At 39.0% G+C, this 19,292-nt stretch overlaps 1 protein-coding gene across 3 annotated transcripts in view; it reads right to left on the bottom strand.

Annotated features, from left to right (window-relative positions):
• The window catches only part of samd12 (sterile alpha motif domain containing 12), a 173,059-nt gene that overhangs the window by 31,696 nt on the left and 122,071 nt on the right, over positions 1-19,292 (bottom strand). Inside the window, exon 5 of one of the 3 annotated variants that reach the window (XM_041809436.1) lies at positions 14,381-14,408. The exons of the other annotated variants lie outside the window; for them this stretch is intronic. Coding sequence (XP_041665370.1) covers positions 14,392-14,408 — 17 coding nt within the window. The 3' untranslated portion in view covers positions 14,381-14,391. Of the gene's footprint in view, positions 1-14,380; positions 14,409-19,292 lie in introns of those variants that run through there. 3 annotated transcript variants of the gene reach the window in all.

Raw genomic sequence — 19,292 nt, 5'->3', positions numbered from 1 at the left:
CTCTCAAAGCAGCAACAGTTCCATCCCTCTTGTCTGTGTTGCAATGCTGAAGTTTAGTAGTTTAGTCCTTGGGAACCACTGGTACATGATGAGAAAATGAAAATGAGATTTTGTAGCTCTAAACTGTCTGGCTGTCATAAATGTGATTGTTTCTCTGGTGGCTTATAAATGAGAGTTGTAACATAGCAGCAGAGCAGACAGATGATTCCTCAATTAAGGTTGGAGATTTTTTTTAAATCTGAGAGGATCGTATTTTTCATGAGTGGGCGTGGCTTTGGCTCATTCAACTGACACACCCACACCACCCTAGAGCAGAATTTAATGCCTTATTTTTCATGATTTTAAAGCTTAATTTGATAAATGTAGAGAAGTCTTTCACAACTGAAATTTGACCTGATGCTTAGTAACACAGCGGTCTGTCATACAACACACCTAAAATACAGGTTTTTTAAATCACTCTACAGGGACTTTAAGTATTAACTTTCCTCCATTCTTATTCATTCCTAATGGCTGTCCCCCACTTCCTGACCCCCAACAGCCATTCAAACAACCTACTGGCTCCAACATCTTCCTGTCTGCTCTTTGTTTTTGTCATATGTAATCTGCAAAAGCTGAATTGTCCTTTAAGATTAATTACATTCTGCCAAAAGTGGTTGCATGTCTGTCCCTTCATCTTTCTTCTTTCTGGTCAACCTGCAAACCTTACGTGCACATTGCCACCTGTTGCATTCAACTGTGTACAGAGAAGGGAGGATGGAGCAATCACGCTTGGGCGCATTATGAGACAGTCATGCCCAGTGTGAAAATGCCCTAAATAAGCTGAATCCTGAATGAATCCATTTCTGCTTCACTCCACGTCAGTAGTAAAAAAAATACGAATTTAAAAAACAGCTTGACCTATCATATCAGGAGAAAAGGAGCTGGGCTAGTGAAAAGCCTTAGAAGTTGTCCTCTCCAGACAAAAGCAGTACTGTAGCAGAACAGATTACTATAGTGTATGAGTACTCTACAAAGGGGCTGGTGTGAAGAGCTCCATTCTTGCAGCCGTTGAAGAGGCAGCCACAGAACGAGACAGTTATTACATTAATCTCTCCTCCAAGCTGCAGGTAGGCTTTTCTGTGTGTGAACAGATAGCTGCAGTCAAGTTGTGCAGTTTAAAAGTGTAGGAGGGAAATAGCTTTTGCCAAAGTACTCAAACGCTATTTTTTTTTTATTTTAATCCACGACTTGTCTCTTGGGGAAGTGAAAGTGAAGAGAGGGAACATTTGCACAAATGATGACTAATCGTCAAAGCCTTCTTCTTCTCGCACGCCCCGCAAATAAACGTGTCACCTGCTTTCACCGCCCACTTGACGCTGAGTAATCGCACAGTGAGAGACATCTGCCATGTTAGTGGACCGTGGTGTTAAATCCAACACTTATTAAAAGGAAGGAGATGAGGACGCATGGAAGGATTTAGATTGACCCTTTATGACACTGAGGGAAACATCAAATTTGCAGGAAGTCATTTGTGCAAACAGTCAATCATTTTTAGCAGCGGATTCCAAAAAGTCTCTTTATTTAGTGCACAAGCAGCAGCTAGTATTTCTCATCTCATTTGTGGATGTTAATGTTGTAAAATCTCAGAATAAGTCCTTGCAACAATAGAGTAGAACACCTGCTACAGGCACAAATAATGCACAAAGTGTTTGCCAAGAAGAAGACAAAAAAAAAAAAAAAAAGCAAGAGGAGGCTGCTTTGGAGAGAAAAAACAACATCAGGCAGTAAAATCAGAGCTACAGATGGAGGAGAGAAAGATGGAGGGTCCTAGAAACACAGAGAGGGAAAGAAAACAGGGATGGGAGAAAGTATTAAAGTGGGAGGCTTAGAAAAAAAAAACTTGGTTGAAAATAGTTGAGCTAATATGTATGCCAGATGGTTAGGGTAAAATTAAACAACAATCAGGACACCAAAGAAGAAGAAGGAAATCAAAGAAAAGTCTTTATGCGACTAATTCGAGCAAGTTTTAGTTTCTTGTTGCAGCAAGCCTTATTTTTCTTGTTCAAAATTAGGGTTAATAATACCAGAACTGCACTATTTGATACAGGTTTGCAGAACAGTGAGTTGTACCAGTCGTTTGGATGAAATCCAGGTAGTCAGGATAAAATCTAGCACCCTAATAAAAGCCTGTTTAATATCTGTTAACAAGCCAAGCCGGGCTTCTCAAAGTGTACGCCCGAGTCCAGGGAAAGCCTGACTGAAGCACTGACAGAAATGCAAATCAATTTCCTTCTCCAGCTCACACACTGTATGATAATCGCTTCCTCTGTGAAGGATGAGGTAATTTTAGCAAACCTGAGGACGCTTAATTGTTAACCTGAGGAGGAAGATAACTAAATTACAGCAGCCAGGAGCATCAGTGAGTGTAAGGAGATAGAAATTAGACAGGTTACACAAGAATAAGCTATTTTACTTCATTCTTTTTTCACCGTCTGAGCCAGGACTGGGCGGTAGGACGAGCTATAGACATAAAATCCATGTTTAAGGTTGAGCTTGTGATGCCATTACCAAAACTATTTTCATGTTCCAGACCATGTGAGGCATGTTCGTCTAGTATTTGCTCTAATTTTAGCTTCATAACTAAGAGACAGAAATAACTTCAGTAGTATGACACATGTGTTACCCAAACCTACCTTGTAAACCTTTTAAAGATTAACCCAGCAGATTTTTGTGTGGTGTAAGGTGAGCGAGCTCATCTGCTTGGAAGAACACTGAACATATTCATGAGCATGTTTAATGTACAATCAAGGAAATGTTGAGGACAGCCAAGAAGGCACAATTTTCAACATAAAAGGAAATATAGCTGTGAATGTGAAGCTTGTGCTTGATTGTATTGTACGTCTTAGTTCTTGCACAAGGTGGTGCTGCCATGCTAATTCTGTAAACAAACATTTTGACAAGAAGAATTTTAAATATGAGGGTTTTTTCATGCCTAAATTGAGACAGCTTTGTAAATAGTGAATATACTAGCAACCAAATTAGAAAATGATAGCCTGATTCATACAGCAGCATATAATGGTACGGATAGCATTCCAGGGGCTGAGTCATGGAAGCCACGGTCGACTAGGGACCCCTGAAATCCAAGACAGTCTGCCTGCAGGCTGCAGATCTCAGATGACCCCCCTCAGATGATAAGGGCTAGTCATATTCCTAGCCCTAATCAGCTGATGGCCAACTGATCTCAATTATCACCTCCCAGCTCACACAGCCAATCACATCTCTTTCTCTCAACACAGTGGTGTATTTAAATGTGACGTACTTCTCACAGATCCCTGCTTGCATTAATACTGATGCACCACACTGCTGCTGGCAAAGCTTAACCTCCTCCACCCCAGCCTCCTCCTTTATAGTATACAGCTTATTGCAACATCATATTGAGGTTCATGCTATTATGTATTATTTGCTTTTGAACTAATGTTATTGTATTCAGTATGCATTGTCATCAATGTTTCTATCCACATGGGGGTTTCTAGTCATGCACTCCCTGGAAAGTCAAAACATGCTGCCTGACTCACCCAGGGAGCAGAGCCTTCTTCGCCAAGTTAAAAAAAAAAAAAAAAAAAATTATACTAACAAATATATATATATATGATTTATAATATATATTAGCTACGGCTAACATATCTACATTGGCTTATGTAACAATATATATATATGATTTATAATATATATTAGCTACGGCTAACATATCTACATTGGCTTATGTAACAATATATATATATGATTTATAATATATATTAGCTACGGCTAACATATCTACATTGGCTTATGTAACAATGTTAACTACACTGCCAGGCCAAAAACAAAAAGTCGCCACCAAAAAAAGGTCACACACTCTAATATTTCGTTGGACCGCCTTTAGCTTTGATTACAGCACGCATTCGCTGTGGCATTGTTTCGATAAGCTTCTGCAGTGTCACAAGATTTATTTCCATCCAGTGTTGCATTAATTTCAATATTGTTGATGGGAGAGTCTGACCACTGCGCAAAGCCTTCTCCAGCACATCCCGAAGATTCTCAATAGGGTTAAGGTCTGGACTCTGTGGTGGCCAATCCATGTGTGAAAATGATGTCTCATGCTCCCTGAACCATTCTTTCACAATTAGAGCCTGATGAATCCTGGCATTGTCATCTTGGAATATGCCCGTGCCATTAGGGAAGAAAAAATCCATTGTTTAAGAAATGAGAAGTTACTCATTGCATCATCTGGGGTTTAATAAATTGTTGCCAGCTGAAAGATAATCGCCCATGCAGTAATTATCCAATAGGAGGCTCATACCTATTTGCTTAGTTAAATCCAGGTGGCGACTTTTTTTTTTTTGGCCAGGCAGTGTATGTACCAGGGGACATTAACTACATTTGTGTGAGGGCTCTAATTTTGCTACGTATTTCTAGGACTACCATAATGTCCATCCCTAGGTGTGATATTAATATGCTGCATCCTGATTAATGTAAAATAAATGGATCAGGTCTTTTGTTTTAATTATCAGGCAGGAAAATTACACTCTCCAAGAACCTAAAGTGAAAGGTTAAGACAGAAAACTGCAGATTTAATCAGAACTGGACAAATAGGTTCATGTTAATCATGCATCATATTTACTTGTAAAAGCTGACAAGTGGATGTCTGTTAAAAAAAGGATGAACAATGACGTCTTTCCTGGTAAAACTGTTGCATTTTTGATCGTTTTGGGGTTGATTTGATAGCTGTGAGGAAGAAAAAAAATACCCATTATCTTTTGTCTTCCTCACATCTTTTGTGGGCTGTCGAGTTCTGGGGGGTGTGAAATGGCCCCTAGGCCATCAGTTGATCACTACAATAAACCCCTATTTTCCATCCAAACTGTAAACTGCTTCCACGTGTAATCCAACTAGCTTCTAAGGCCTCGTCCACACAGACGACAAAGATATATTGCCGTTTTGTTTTGAAAAAGTTTTCCATAAAGACGGAATCATTTCAGGAAATCTCTGTGTAAGCATGGAACCGCTGAAAATGCTGTAGTGCATATGCCAAGCCTGTGCGTGGCGCTGTAACGCTGCCACGAACATTCACCAAATAAGAGAAGAAGATCCCGGAAAACTGACACAAACTTTCTTATAATTGCCCTTCTGGTTGTTCTCTGCGTTGGATTTAAGAACATATAGTGTATGCATTTCCCGGTGGTGGTAAAGGAGCAGATGTTGCTATAAAATCCAGAACAAACTCAGTAGCTTCTGTAGCATGAACACAACCCTGTATTCAGCCATTATTGTTTTGGTTGGACCAGCGCAGGCGTCGTAAGAGAGCTACACTGTGTGTGACATAATCGTTTCAAGAAAGATGTGGAAAGCCGTCCACACGGAGACGAAACGGTAGTCGTTTATGGATTTATGCACTCTGGGACCTGTTTTCAAAAAGTATCATTTACAGTCACCTGAAACGCCGTTTCCGTGTAGATGAAACGCCGATCTGACAAAAAACTTTTCTATATACTCCCGAATTCGTTTCCGTGAGAACGGGGCCTAAGATTGTCTTTCTGTTCTTTGGTGCTGAGTAACTAGCATAAAGATGCTACATAAAACAGCCCTCTGGTAGTTGAAATACAGTTGATTACAATGATGGGACAGAACTAAAACCAGACAAAAACATGGGCTAAAGACTGAAAAGCTTGCTATAAAGCTTAGAGGAGCATCTTCATTCTTTGTAAGGTAGTTACCGTGAAGCAAACATAATTTTAATTTGATTGCTTCTTAACACATAAACCCTACTGTAGCTTTATGCTTGTTTTCTGTCTCTTTTTTGAATTATGTTAAGATGCTGAAATGTAAATTTGTAATACCTGTCGAGCAAACGTTCAAACATTCAAATATATTAATGAAAATATGTCTAAGTGAAGATAAGCTGGTGTACTGGTAAATTATAGCCTCTAAAATTCAACACTAAGGAGAGAAGGTAAAGTGTGTGAACAGGATGAAAAACCTCCGGGTTGAGGAATTATGATTTAATTCAAAAGCACAAACAAGCTAATCTAATTTGAATGTTATAGGGTGCTTTTACTCTGTGGTGGTATATAATTACAGCTCGTAATTTGCATTGGTAATTACCAGGAACAGAAAAATTGCTGCGTTTTGCATAAAAGTGGGCGCCACATGCATCTACAGTAGATTTATGCAGCTATCCGTGTGTGTGAGGCCAAAAGCACTTAAAAACATGACTGAGCATGTATGTGTGGGCTCCATGAGGTGGCGTATGAAAGGCAGACAGTGAACAACATATGCTTGAATGCATCTTTAAATAAATTATCTTTCTTAGTGAGAGGGCACCAGGCACTTGCATAGAAGCTCTTGGGCTTCCTCTCACCACAAACAAAATTAAAGACAATTGCGTGCTAAAGCCAAAGCCGTTAAACAAAAAAAGATTTCATTCTTCATTACCGACAGAGGAGAAAATTAGTTTGTCTTCATGGATCGGTGGTCGCAAGACGAGCAGGTAGCTCGCAAATCCCCTCACACCTCATTCTGACAACCGAATAACCTGAACGTCTTCAAAAATCAAACCAAATAACTTGGCGATGCGCACAAGCTAACCGTGATTCAGCCTGTTAGTCAGTCAGAGGGAGTTGACGGACAAATCGGCATTACAACCCTCGCCTCTTTATCTCCTTGTTCCGTTTAAAGCCGCGCTCGCGTGATTGATGGCTCAATGCGGGCCTTGATTTGTAGGAGGTGAAAAAAGACGGGAGTTACAATGGCTGACAATGCAGGAACAAAAGAGGAGGAGGAGATGTAGATGGAAGACAGGAGGGAAGAGGAGATGTGGAGATCCTTTGTTAATCCTCTGCAGAGACAGGCGGACATTTGTTGGTGCAGCAGGCAGGCATTAACGCTGACGCCTGGGTTGAATACTACAGTACATATATGGTCTTTGTACAGCTTACTCTGTGGTGTTCTTCCAAACTCATTTTTACCGTTTCACAGTCTGTCAGGAGCAGCTGAGATTTAAAATGAATACAGCTGACCCACATGCTTTAAAGCTTTGTTTGTTGCCATAGTATTTAAACTAAAACCTAAAGACAAACACTTCTTTTTATTACATGTCTGGCTTACTTTCTATTTAGCTTTAAACTGCAGATAATTCCAACCAGATCAGAGGTGATATAATAAAGTCTGTGTACCTGTTGGTAAGGCTGGAGAAATGGTCAATCCTTTGCCATCTATCAATACCCTACATTTTAAAATGTTATAATGTGCTAGTCTAATGATCAGCAGTGTCAGAAAGTACTTAACTTTAGAGGGAATTTTCAGGTCTTAAATTATTTTTAACCAAAGGGTGTTAAGGGAAAAAAGAGGGCGGTGTTGTTCAAGGCCACTTATAAAGGAGGAGAAGAGGAATGATTTCTGAGAGCCAGTCTCATTGGGAGCCTGTGGAGGTTAATAAAAATGATTTATCCAATATTCAAGCAGTGCTAAATGAATATTAGTACCATTACTTATTAGGTATTACACTAAACTGAACCATTGGACTATTGTTAAACTAGTCATTCGAGATCCTGTGCAAAAGTTAGAATGGCCAAAGGGAAAGAAAAAAGAGGATGCTACTTATTCAATGTGAAGGGGTTCATATTGTACATCAGGTCTCCAGAGGCCCACTACCAGGTATTTCAGATGCCCTGTCAATTCTGTAGGCAGGTCAGATGTTGGGTAGTTACTTTTTAAAGTGAGCCGTTACAGCCAGAAAGGCTTGTTACTTGACTGAGGAACTTAGAAAAGTGACATATTAAAATACAAAGACTAAAACCCTCATTACACATTACTTATATTGTCACATGGCAATATGTAGCCGACTACAGAAACAGCCCAGTTCATAGTTCATAAAAACCTAACCTAGTTACCAAACATTTAATAAAGCTGAGTTTTTACAGGAAAATAAACCACTGTCGTCCATATAAACATTCTAATGCAGCAAGCCTACCTTACATAGCTTTGTTCGCTACAAAAGCTACATAGATAACAGCAATAAATCTATGCACAAAGCAGCTATGTCGGCTATGTAGATTACCTGTGTAGCTACATTTGATAAAGCTTATGTTTGCTAAAGCTAACTTAGCTTGGTTGACTTATGTAGTAATGTTAATTATGTGGCTATGTTAATTTTTTGCTAAAGAAGCTAAACTCTGAAATGTTTGCAATGTAAAAAAATTAGAAATATGTCGTATCGGCGAATTATGGCACTTTCTTTCTGAGATATACGGCGTCTCAGATGAACCATCTGTAAGAGTTGCACGGTCTTACTATGTGAGCCAGTGTAGCTATGTTAGCTTTAGCATCATAAGATTAGGCAAATGTAGCTACAGCTAACAAAGCTACTTTACCTATGTACCTTACATGGCTTACATGAGCTTAGTAGCTTTATTAGTATAGATATCTTAGCTTGGTGAACTTTAGCTTTAGCTATGATAGCTACCAATCTCCAATATCCACAAAGCTTACCTTTATAACAACAATGTAATCTACACTTATTATGTGGGTTTCTCCTGTAAGCACACTGTTGACTCGGCTTTATTAAACATTTTGTAATACGTTTTTGAAGGTCAGGCTTAATACTTTTAAGTTTTGGTATCGTTACCCTTGCCTTTACCCTAACCTAAAAGATGTTTTAATCAGATATTGTTTTTTAAAGTTTTAGCATGTATTTCCATTCTTACAGATGCAAACTCTCACAGAAATAGTCTGCAGAAAGGCCGTCTGAGATCTACGGTATGCAGCCACACTGTCTTGTTGATCCTTGCCATAAAAACTGTGCAAATGTAGAATGAGTGTCACTCAAATTAACCAGTGTTTGCAGATACTCCCCTTTGAATTAAAGGACAATACAAGCCCGTTTGATTGTGCTCAGCTTGTTTCTATGCTAGCACTACTACGGAGGTCTACTACGCTCTTTAACCACTAGACCCATGAGAAAAACCTGTGACTCCTCAAAGGCCAAGGTAGCGCTAGCAAAAATGCAGCTAATTTAAGCTATCTCGCTGACTAAACTTTTTATACTGATGAAGGGAAAAACTAAGACAAACAGCAATAACGTAGCTGGCAAGAAACTATTTACACAGCAATAAAGGAAGGGGTTTTAAAAACACAATGAAGACTTGCTTGTTCTGCCAAATCTTAAACTGAGTGACAAAGTTAACCCACAGATGAAACAAGTGTGTTATTTAAAGTTGTACAACTTTTCCTGAGAAGGGATGAAGCCAGTTTTGCCTCTAACTTCCCATTCAGTATCAGCAGCTGCCATCCGTCCTTTTAGTCCTCTTCCTTCATCCCCCTTTATCTAAATCCGCTTTAATTCTGTTTACAATTTCTCCTTTTCTGTTCACTTAACACTCCATTTAAATGAAAAAATCCCATTTCCCGCAGCTCTTGTTTTTCCCACACTCCAACTGCTCTGTCATCATCTTATTTCCGTCCCTTCGCCACGTTGTGCCTCTTGTTTTCTCCTCAGCCCCTCCCTCGCTCGTCTCCTGGGGTCTGCAGTGTGTTTAAGACGAGTGGCTGGCAGGTAATTACCGCCGCAGCCTAAAGATCTTAATCAAGGTGCAGAGATGTGATGAAGTCACAACCCTGGGTGACCGTTTAAGGATCATTTACGGCATACTTCTCACTGCTGCATCGAATGTGAGCACTCGTGAGAATATTTACACAATCTGTGTGCTTTCTTATTCCACACGGTAAAATGCACTCTGCTCCAAACGGCAATTACAGAAGCAGCCACTTCAGGCAATTTAGAAGCCAGCACGATAAACCGAGGTGTTTACATCATCAGAAAACGGGGCTGCACTCGCAAGGAGAAAAGACGAAAGGAAATTAGTGTCGTTCGTCACATGTCAAGATTAAGGAGCGCTGACTTGAGTAAACCCTGTCTTTTCATGTGATACTGATGGAGCCTTTCTTCGGGTTTACTCACGGCGCGTTAGGGTGTGTAAACAAGAGAAGTCGAGGAGCACTCAGCCGCTGTCGGCTAAGGAGCAAACGACGGGGTTTTAGTTTGTTTTACATCACAGCTCAGCAAAGGAAGTGGGGGAAAGAGAAAGCTAATTAGCAACTTCTGTGTGCAGCGGCGAGGAAAACTAGAGCAGACAAACAGAGGATTATTGTATGTAGAGCTGTACATCACCTGAGAGGTACTACAAACAACTCTGACAAAGACGGCACACATGTAGACATTTTTTCTGGGTATGAGTGCACTTTTCCACAATAATGTATAATGTATTTACAACCAATTCCAAAAAAGTTGGGACACTGTGTAAGATGTAAATAAAAAAATGATCTGCAAATCTCATAAACTTTTATTTTGTTCACAGTAGAACATAAACAACATGTCAGATGTTGAAACTGAGATATTTTAACATTTCATGGCAAATATTAGCTCATCTTGGATTTGATGGCAGAAACACATCCCAAAGCAGCGCCATGTTTACCATGTGTAGCATCCTTTCTTCAGAATATGATATTTTGCATACAATGATAAAATGTCTCAGTTTCAACATCTGATATAATGTTTTATTGTGCATATTATCATGCTAATTTTACACAGTGACCCAAATTCTCTGGAATTGGGGTTGTAAAAAAGCTTTAAATGATTTTGCTCTACATCATGCCATAATGAAAGCAAACTATACTGAAATATATGGGAGTAAAAGAGACGAATGTTCAATCTTGACCTTCAAAGACTCCACTCAAAAAACAACAGTTGTATAGAGTGTTTAATTATATCAGATTTCTTCAGGAGATGATCTTTAACGTTTATCATTCAACATCAGTCTTTTTCTATTTCACCTATCATGCTGGTTTATAAAAACGTGAACTATATCCCTGTAATTGAACACATTTATCATACTGACTCTCTAGAAAATAGTACAGCATATTTACTGTTTTATAATAACATTTATTAACACATAAAATGCCTAGTAAGCAGGTGTTTTTTTTTTTTACTTTTTAGAAGTTCTGCAGCATTGAAAGTATAAGAATTATCGATCTAATAAAACCAGGTTAGATGGCGATTGCTCTTTAAATAACAAACTCTATAATGCAGGTCAAAGGAGTGTCCCGCTGAGAATCTCTCCACTTTCTGTGCCAGCTGTAAACATTTAGATTTAGTTTATGACCTCAGGAGACAAACAGACTCAGTGCAGCTGCTATGTTAAGAGTCATAGAGGCTTTCAGCATAAGTACATCTATTCCCCAGGAGAAGGTGAGCCGATGTTACACGACAGCGACATTCTGTAAGCTCTCAGAGGGATAAGCTGCAAAAAATGAAATGCCACGATGATTAATAACCATCAAAATACGCAACCATTCGACTTGAGGTGGCAATAGTATGGATGCTGTGAAGCGAACGACGATGAAGTTTAGCAATTCCTGCTCTGGAGGTGCAGCTATGCAAATCTTACAGAGGTAAATTGCTATAAAATGTAATTTTCAGTGTGCAGGTATTCCCAGAGTCCCAGTCATAATGCAGATTTAGAAGTGAGTTCAGCAATGTGCAAAGAGTGAGGCCCATTTAGTTTGTGTGCATGTGTTTTGGGTGACTGCATCGCTATTTTCCATCAGTTTGGGTGCTGTCAAGTGATTTGCAGCAAGGAACCATTTGATCACTCACAGGGAATAGAGTGTCTGCTGCATGGCGTACGGCCACCTCTCCCAGGAGTCAGCTCACTTTAATTGAAGCTCCGCTGAAACACAAGCCTGGGCAGTACAGTAGCACACATCGTTATCTCCAGCATCTCTGCCTCACATAGACACGGGATTAGAGTGACAGCCGGCGGCCGGAGAACTGCACACATGCACACTGACAAAGATGCACAAACACCCATAGAAAACACACTATTTCAAACACAAACCTGCAGCTGCACGGCAGCAGAGTGGGAAACACACAAAGGCACACTCTGACACGGTGTGACAGAGTGGCTTTGGCTCTCCATCAACCAAGAAATCTCATATTGGTCAGCTTCATATTGGTCTGAGATACTGAGAGGGAGGGAGCGGGCGGGCGTGACAGAGGGAGAAAATGGAAGAATGAATGAAAGGAGAGTGAGTGATGAAAAGAGGAGAGCTAAAATGAAGGAGAGAATAAAAAAGGCAATGTGAGAAGACAAAGAGAAGCACATTAGGGAGGTAGAGATGAAGAGGACAGGAGCAAAGGCCGACAGAACATTCAAAGTTACACTGTATTTTTCACTCTAGCATCGTGTTCCAACTGGATGCTTAAGGTAAAGTTTGTTAACTCAAGTGTGACAGGGTGGTGTTATATACACTATGAGTAATTAGATAAATAGCTTTTCCTCAGCATCAATCCTATATCTGTGATCTCCTTGTTTGTACTGGCAGAGTTCTGGAAAATGGATTTATCAATCAATCAGCATCTTATGAAGAGCTTTATGTCCTCAACGTGCATGAAGCTGTAAAACTATGCAGCAAAGTAAACACACTTCTGAAAAAAAAAGCCAGATTTACAGCCAGAGGTTACTGGGAACAACTGTTTAACCTTTGTAAGAGCATTCAGTTGAGCATTAAACATAAGCAAAAATGTATTTATTAAAGTAAAAAGAAAAGATACAGTAAGAACAAGACAGAAGTGTCTGAAGTGTAGAATACATAAAACACATACAGTGTCTATAAAAACTATTCACCCCCTTAGATGTTTACCCTTTCATTGAAATCAACTATGGTCAATATATTTTGGCTTTTTTGACAACAAAAATCATTTTAATGTCAAAGTGAGAACAGATTTCTACAAAGTAATGTCAATTCAATAAAAATATGTAAGATTCCAAGACAAATTTCCCTAAGAGGACAATAAAGTGTATCGTGTCGTGTTGTATTGTATCGTTTCGATTGTATCATCCTATTGTATAGTATCATCGTATCCTATCATTGTATCGTTTCGTATCATCATGTCATATCATCATATCCTACCACTGTATCAAATCATATCATCATATCGTATCATTGTATTATATCGTATTGTACCGTATCATATCATAACGTATCGTATCATTATAATAATAAGGGGTGTGGTTGATCCAGTGGTTGTAGCTGTCTTCAAAGGCTTAAGCCTGCCTTAGCTCTGCATCTAAGTTTAACTAAGTTGATGGAGTAGAGCTGGGCAATTAATCGAAAAATAATTGAAACCGACATTTAGAGCCTCTAAAGGATGTAAATTTGCTGTATTAATTCAATTTTTCCTTGTAATTCTCTCTCTACTAATGTAACTTCCCCTTAAAAACAAACTACTGGCTGTGTAGTCACTTGATAGGTAGCCAGGTGTCGCAGGGCATGTAGCCTGCTGGAACCCAAGAGAAGAAGTACCAGTCATGTGATACCATCCCATCCGGATTGCTAAAACTCAAACACGGACACGACTGTGCAGTGTGAGCAGCAAAATTATTTTCTACTTTTTATATAACTGTATAAAAAATGATTTTGTTAGGAAAAAATACAAGTTGTTTATTTTCTACTCTCTTGGAAAATTTGACTTTTTACAAAAAAGATTTAAATTTTAGCTGATGTGCGTTTTGAATTCAATTGTTTCAATAAATAACCATAAATTGTGCCTGTTCCTTTCAGTTATTTGTTTTAAATTATACAAGTATTTTCAGAACAAACGGAGTAGGATGTTGGGGGTGGAATAATCGTTCATTATTTATAATCGAGGTAAAAAGTTCAATTAATTGTGATTTTGACTTTTGCCATAATCGCCAATCCCTATGATGGAGAGATAGAGATATTTCCAAAATGACAACAGCCATCAATAGGCTTAAAAAGTGTGCTTTTTAAAAAACAAAAGGAGTTGACGTCACAGAGACAATATCCATGTTTTATACAACCTATGGTCTCAAACAGAGAGCACTTAAAGTTATGGACCCTTTCCCAGGGTTCATATATGACACAGTACCAATTATATTTTGCCACTGATGAACATACACTTGGTCCTAAGTTGACGGTGCAGCCTCCTGCTGCAATGCAAATACGAAAAATGAATGAGCAATAAAATAAGTGTAAACTACATTGTTCTGGATGAGACTCTGCAATTGGTTTTTATCAGATTATATCCAAATTACAGTAATGAATAAGTAAATCTTGATACAACACTTGTTCCAAACTTTGCACTGTTCACAAACTGAAGGAGCTTGAATTTATCCTTAAATCTTTTGATGCGCAAGACAATAAAATACAGTTTGGAGAATTACTGCCCGTTATGTCAAGACAAAAATATGCAAGCATGTAAGACATCATGTAAATAAATCTTAAGTTGTTTCTTGTGGGTGATTCCATTGGAATGCAAATGTCTGGGAGTTGTACTGACCTGGTCTTGGCCTTCAATCAGTCTTGACATGCCCCTAGAGATAAAGTTCAACAAGGCTGATTAAAGTCTCTGTTAAGTAGATCCAAACTTTGAGTCCTAACACACGAGATATGTTGGAGTATGGTTGCTGTAAACATTTGAAAACACTGAGATCTATGTGTGACTGAATTTTGGATTTAGACTGCTAGAAAGTTGTTCACCTCTTTCCTGGCTTGACATTACTGCTCCCTTTGGAAATCACCCCACCCCACTAACGCTACAGTGCTATAAAATCACTGAGCAGTTCATCTCAGTTTACTGTCTGTTGTTAGCTGATGTCACTGCCTTCATTTAAAGTCATGCTGTGTTGTGTTTTTCTTCATTGAGAGGTAAATAAAAAATATAATGGAGAGATTTGTGCCAGAAAACAGTAAAAATAACCCCTGACTTCTAGCTCTCTGCTCTGGCACAGAGCCAGGCAGCTGCACTCTGATCAGAAGCATTTAGTATGTGAGAAGATACTCCTGAGTGGGCGTGGCTTTACCTCATTCAACCGCCACGCCCACACCATCCTGGAGCAGATTTTATTGCCTCGTTTTTCTTGATTTGAAGCTTGATTTTTTAAACTTAGACATGTTTTTATGAGTGAATTTTGGTGTGGTGGTTTATAACACAGTGGCCTATCATACAACAAACCTGAATACAGATTTTTTTATGACTTAACAGGGACTTTAAATGTTTAGAAATGGTCTAGATTTATGTTATTCCCTTAGATCACATTCATGTTTCTCTGGACTGCAGGAAACAACATGGACAAAAGTGATCTTTTTATTTGCAGGAGCTGTTTCTTTTGTTTCTTCAAACAGAGCTGACTCCGTTGTTCTCCAAAGTTATTAACAGCATCTCCAGTTCCAGTTTTGGGAGGTTTAACAGTGAGGGCAGTTTCTGGCTCCTAGCAGACCAGCGCCTGTTGATTTGTAATGCCTTTTGATTTCACACTTCCAAACGCAGATACAAAGAAGCATTGAACTATTAATTATTAATTAGCCTCCAAACCCTCTGGCGTTTCCCTTGTTTCACACCATGATCTGAGCTTCTGCAAGCCAAGGTCACATGGAATCAAGTGGTAACATTTCAGTGGTGTGTTTCATCACCCTCCTCCCCCGTAGTTAAAAATGTAACGTATTCCCTCTATTAAGGCTTGCATAATGAGGAGCAGAACTCTGTTCAGCATGCAGTAAACACCTGCATGGCCCCAAATCATATTTCTCTCTTTCTTATAGTCAGCAACTCTTTGGTAGATGGTGTATGGGAGATGGGGTGTTGAGGATGGGGGGGCAGGAGGTGCTATTTGTATTCTGCTAATCCAGCAGTACAGTGCTGCAGAGGGTAATGGGGGTTAACAGGACTTTCACTTAAATACACGCTGAGCTCCCTGCTTTCACAGTGAGTTTCTTAGAGGCCAGAGGAAGGTTTGCCTCCAGGTACAAAACCCTTCCATCGACCTGCTCACCCGGGATTGCCTCGGTGCTCTGATGGGATTATGAAGGTGGGGGTGGTTGGTAGAGGAAGGGAGTGGAGAGCATAGTGGGAGAAGTTGCAGCAGTGGTAAGAGGGCACCTGTGGTCAGGGTAAACCATAATACTGTTATTAATATGTGCAGGATACTTATGCAGAAGACACCAGGGAATTAAAAAATCACTTCCTACACTTCATACATCAACACACCCTCTCACTTATGTTACAGTTGATAAAAATATGTACTGCAATGCACAAGCGCCGTACAATTTAACCAAATAAAACACTTAAAGCAGGGGTGTCAAACTCAATCACAGCAGGGGCCTGATACTGGATTCAGATCTAGTCTAAGGGCCTAACAGACTCACATTTTTTTAACCATAAAATGTCAACCTCATTTCACCAGTAATAAAATATGCAAACAAAACAAAACAAAACAAAACAAAACAAAACAAAACAAAACAAAACTTTGCACCAATGATAAATGATTTTGAGGTCAAAAAAGTTAAAAAGAAAAGTTTAAAGGCTCACAATCTGAGAAAAGTACATTGAAAAATCATGTTTTTTAAAGGCAAATATATAAGAAAGAAAGTCAAAAATTTGAATTAAAAAGGTCAAAATATGAAAAAGGATTTGTAATCATGAAATTAAAAGTCAATTTATGATTCTGAGTTTAAAAGGTCAAAGTATGGGATTATACATTTAAAGTAAGGATTTGAAAATATGAAATAAAATACATAATAATTAGTTAAAAAGGACAAAACATGACTTAAAAATTTAAATTATATAGGGATCTTGCGGGCCGGATTTAACAGCTCCACGGGCCGGATTCGGCCCCCGGGCCTTCAGTTTGACACCCCTGACTTAAAGGTACAACCCCAATTCCCCAAAAGTTAGGGCACTATGTAAAATATGAATAAAAACAGAATGCAATGATTTGTAAATCTCGTAAAAACAGCTGCAGAAGCATTTGGCAATGAATAAGGCCAATTGGAAACAGGTCTGTAACATGACGGGGTACAAAAGCAGCATTTTAAAGAGGCAGAGTTTCTAGAATTAAAGATGAGTGGAGGGTCACCAGTCTTTGAAAAACTGTTTTTGAGAATTCTCAAATTTCAGAAAAATGTTCCTCAAAGCAAAACTGCAAACACATTCAGAAAACCTGCTGCGCAATGTTCCTACTTTTTTGAGATATGTTGCCGTCATTAAATTCATAATGAGCTAATATTTTTCTTGAAATGTTAAAATACCTCAGATGTGTTATTTTCAGTTGTGAATAAAATATGGGTTAATGAGATTTGCAAATCAAATATTATAGTTTTAATTATATTTTACACAGCGCCCCAACTTTTTTGGAATTGGGGTTGTATAATATACAACATTCTAAATATTATTAAAGCAAAGGAAATCCATCCGTGCATCCATCCATTTATACCCTGTAGAGGGTCGCGGGGGAGCTGGAGCCTATCCCAGCTGTCACTGGGCTAGAGGCGGGGTACATAGAGACAGACAACCAGGCACACTCACTCTCACACCTATGGCCAATTAAGAGTCACCAATTAACCTGATGGGCATGTTTTTGGTGGTGGGAGGAAGCCAGACAACCCGGAGAGAACCCACACATGCACGAGGGAGAACATGCAAACTCTGCACAGAAAGGCCCTGACAGGTATCTGAACCAGGGACCTTCTTGCTGTGAGGCAACAGCGCTAACCCCTGCGCCACTGTGCAGCCCCTACAGCTTTGCATTCCTGTAGGAAAAAAAAAAAAAAAAAAAATCACCTTTTTTGCACAGAGTACTTTCATCTTGACATTTTCCCTGTTTGAAGCATTTGATGAATCAAGTCCTTGCAGGATGTATTGAAGTAAAGCGTATGAAGAAAAACAGGGCTGTAACAGCAGGGAGAGACAGCCAACAAGCAGCACACTCACCTGGTAAAAGCTGTGACATAGCCTCCATATATGGAGCCAGACCTTACCTACTGAACTAATGTCTCACACCTAAAACAACACCGAACAACTGTTCACATGGATCTATGAAGCCAAGAAAAAACATGTTAAGTAGCTGAATCATACTACACTGAATATAAAGACACTATTCCTTTTAAAGTAAGAGAGATTTTAACATTATGAATGCAGGACTTTATTTGCAACAATATTTCTACATTGTGGTGTTTTCTTTTCTTAATGAATGATCTGACTCTTTCTCCAACCCTTTGCCCACATGTTCCTCAGTGGTTTCACTTCGATTCGTTTACTCCATTCACACTCTGCTGTATACATCAATTAGTCATCTATTCACCCATCCATTTTCTGTATTGACTCTGCTGTCCACGGCTGCAGTGACCTATAGAACTTATCCCAGCATGCACTGGGAAATAATAATATCAGACTAGGAGCAAGTTGCTTGGTTGTACTATCGCAGAGACATACAGCAACCAGGAGGAGAAATCCATTCATTGCATTTATGCTTATCTAGTTGAAAAAGGTGCACATTTTCTAGAAAATATAGTATATTCCATCCACAGGGACTAAAACTCTGAAGATATATTCAAATAAAGCCCTGCTCCACTACATCTACATTTGTACATTATTCATGAAGAATGTATAGAACACCCTCCTCCTAAATCATATATTAGTCTTACATTTGCACATCCCATTTACTGATCATGCAGTGGCTTTACATTATGAATTCAGCAAGAGGGGAAAGATTTGACCTGAGGCTTGTAGTGCAGCCATGAGGCCAAGAAAGAGAATATTATAACAGAACATGTAGTTACTGTCACTGATGCCATCAGCCTGAAATCTATACCATTATTTCAGACATTAGTAGAGATTTTTTAGTTTGAATATAAATAAGATGGTGGGAGTGTCAAATATTATTGCCATGTCCATTTCTATGATTCCCTGCAATTTGACAGCATTGAAATGTATGATAACGGTGACAGTGTTTTTAAGAATGCCATTTTATTCATTTGTTTTCTTCCTCTGAACACTTCATTAACCATTTCTCAATTATTCTACAAACAAATATACTTTTCACTTTTTCAGGTCTTTCTACTTCTTTTAAACACAATTTCAAGCTAGTGGTGGGTGAAATTAAGAGAGACGGAGACAAATTAGATGTCTCAAATCATTTTCAAATACATGACATTCAGCGCCTGTTGGAAGGAAGGTAGCACAGCGAGCATGAATAATGCTCCTCTCTGTAGGACCAAGGTTAGGGACTGATGTTTAACCCATCTGAAGTTTGCTTTAACAAATGTTGGATCTCTGAGAGCTGTTTCTCTCTGTGACCTTCCTGCAAGGTGAAAATTAACTTTAATCACAGGAAGCAAAAAACCCCATAAAAATTTAAAAGAATAAGCACTGGAATGTAAAGTTGCACTTATACACCTGACACTTGGGAAAATTTTTTTTA

This window comes from Cheilinus undulatus, linkage group 16 (genome assembly GCF_018320785.1).
Source record: "Cheilinus undulatus linkage group 16, ASM1832078v1, whole genome shotgun sequence".
Taxonomy (NCBI): domain Eukaryota; kingdom Metazoa; phylum Chordata; class Actinopteri; order Labriformes; family Labridae; genus Cheilinus; species Cheilinus undulatus.
This window is presented reverse-complemented; position numbering and strand designations above follow the sequence as displayed.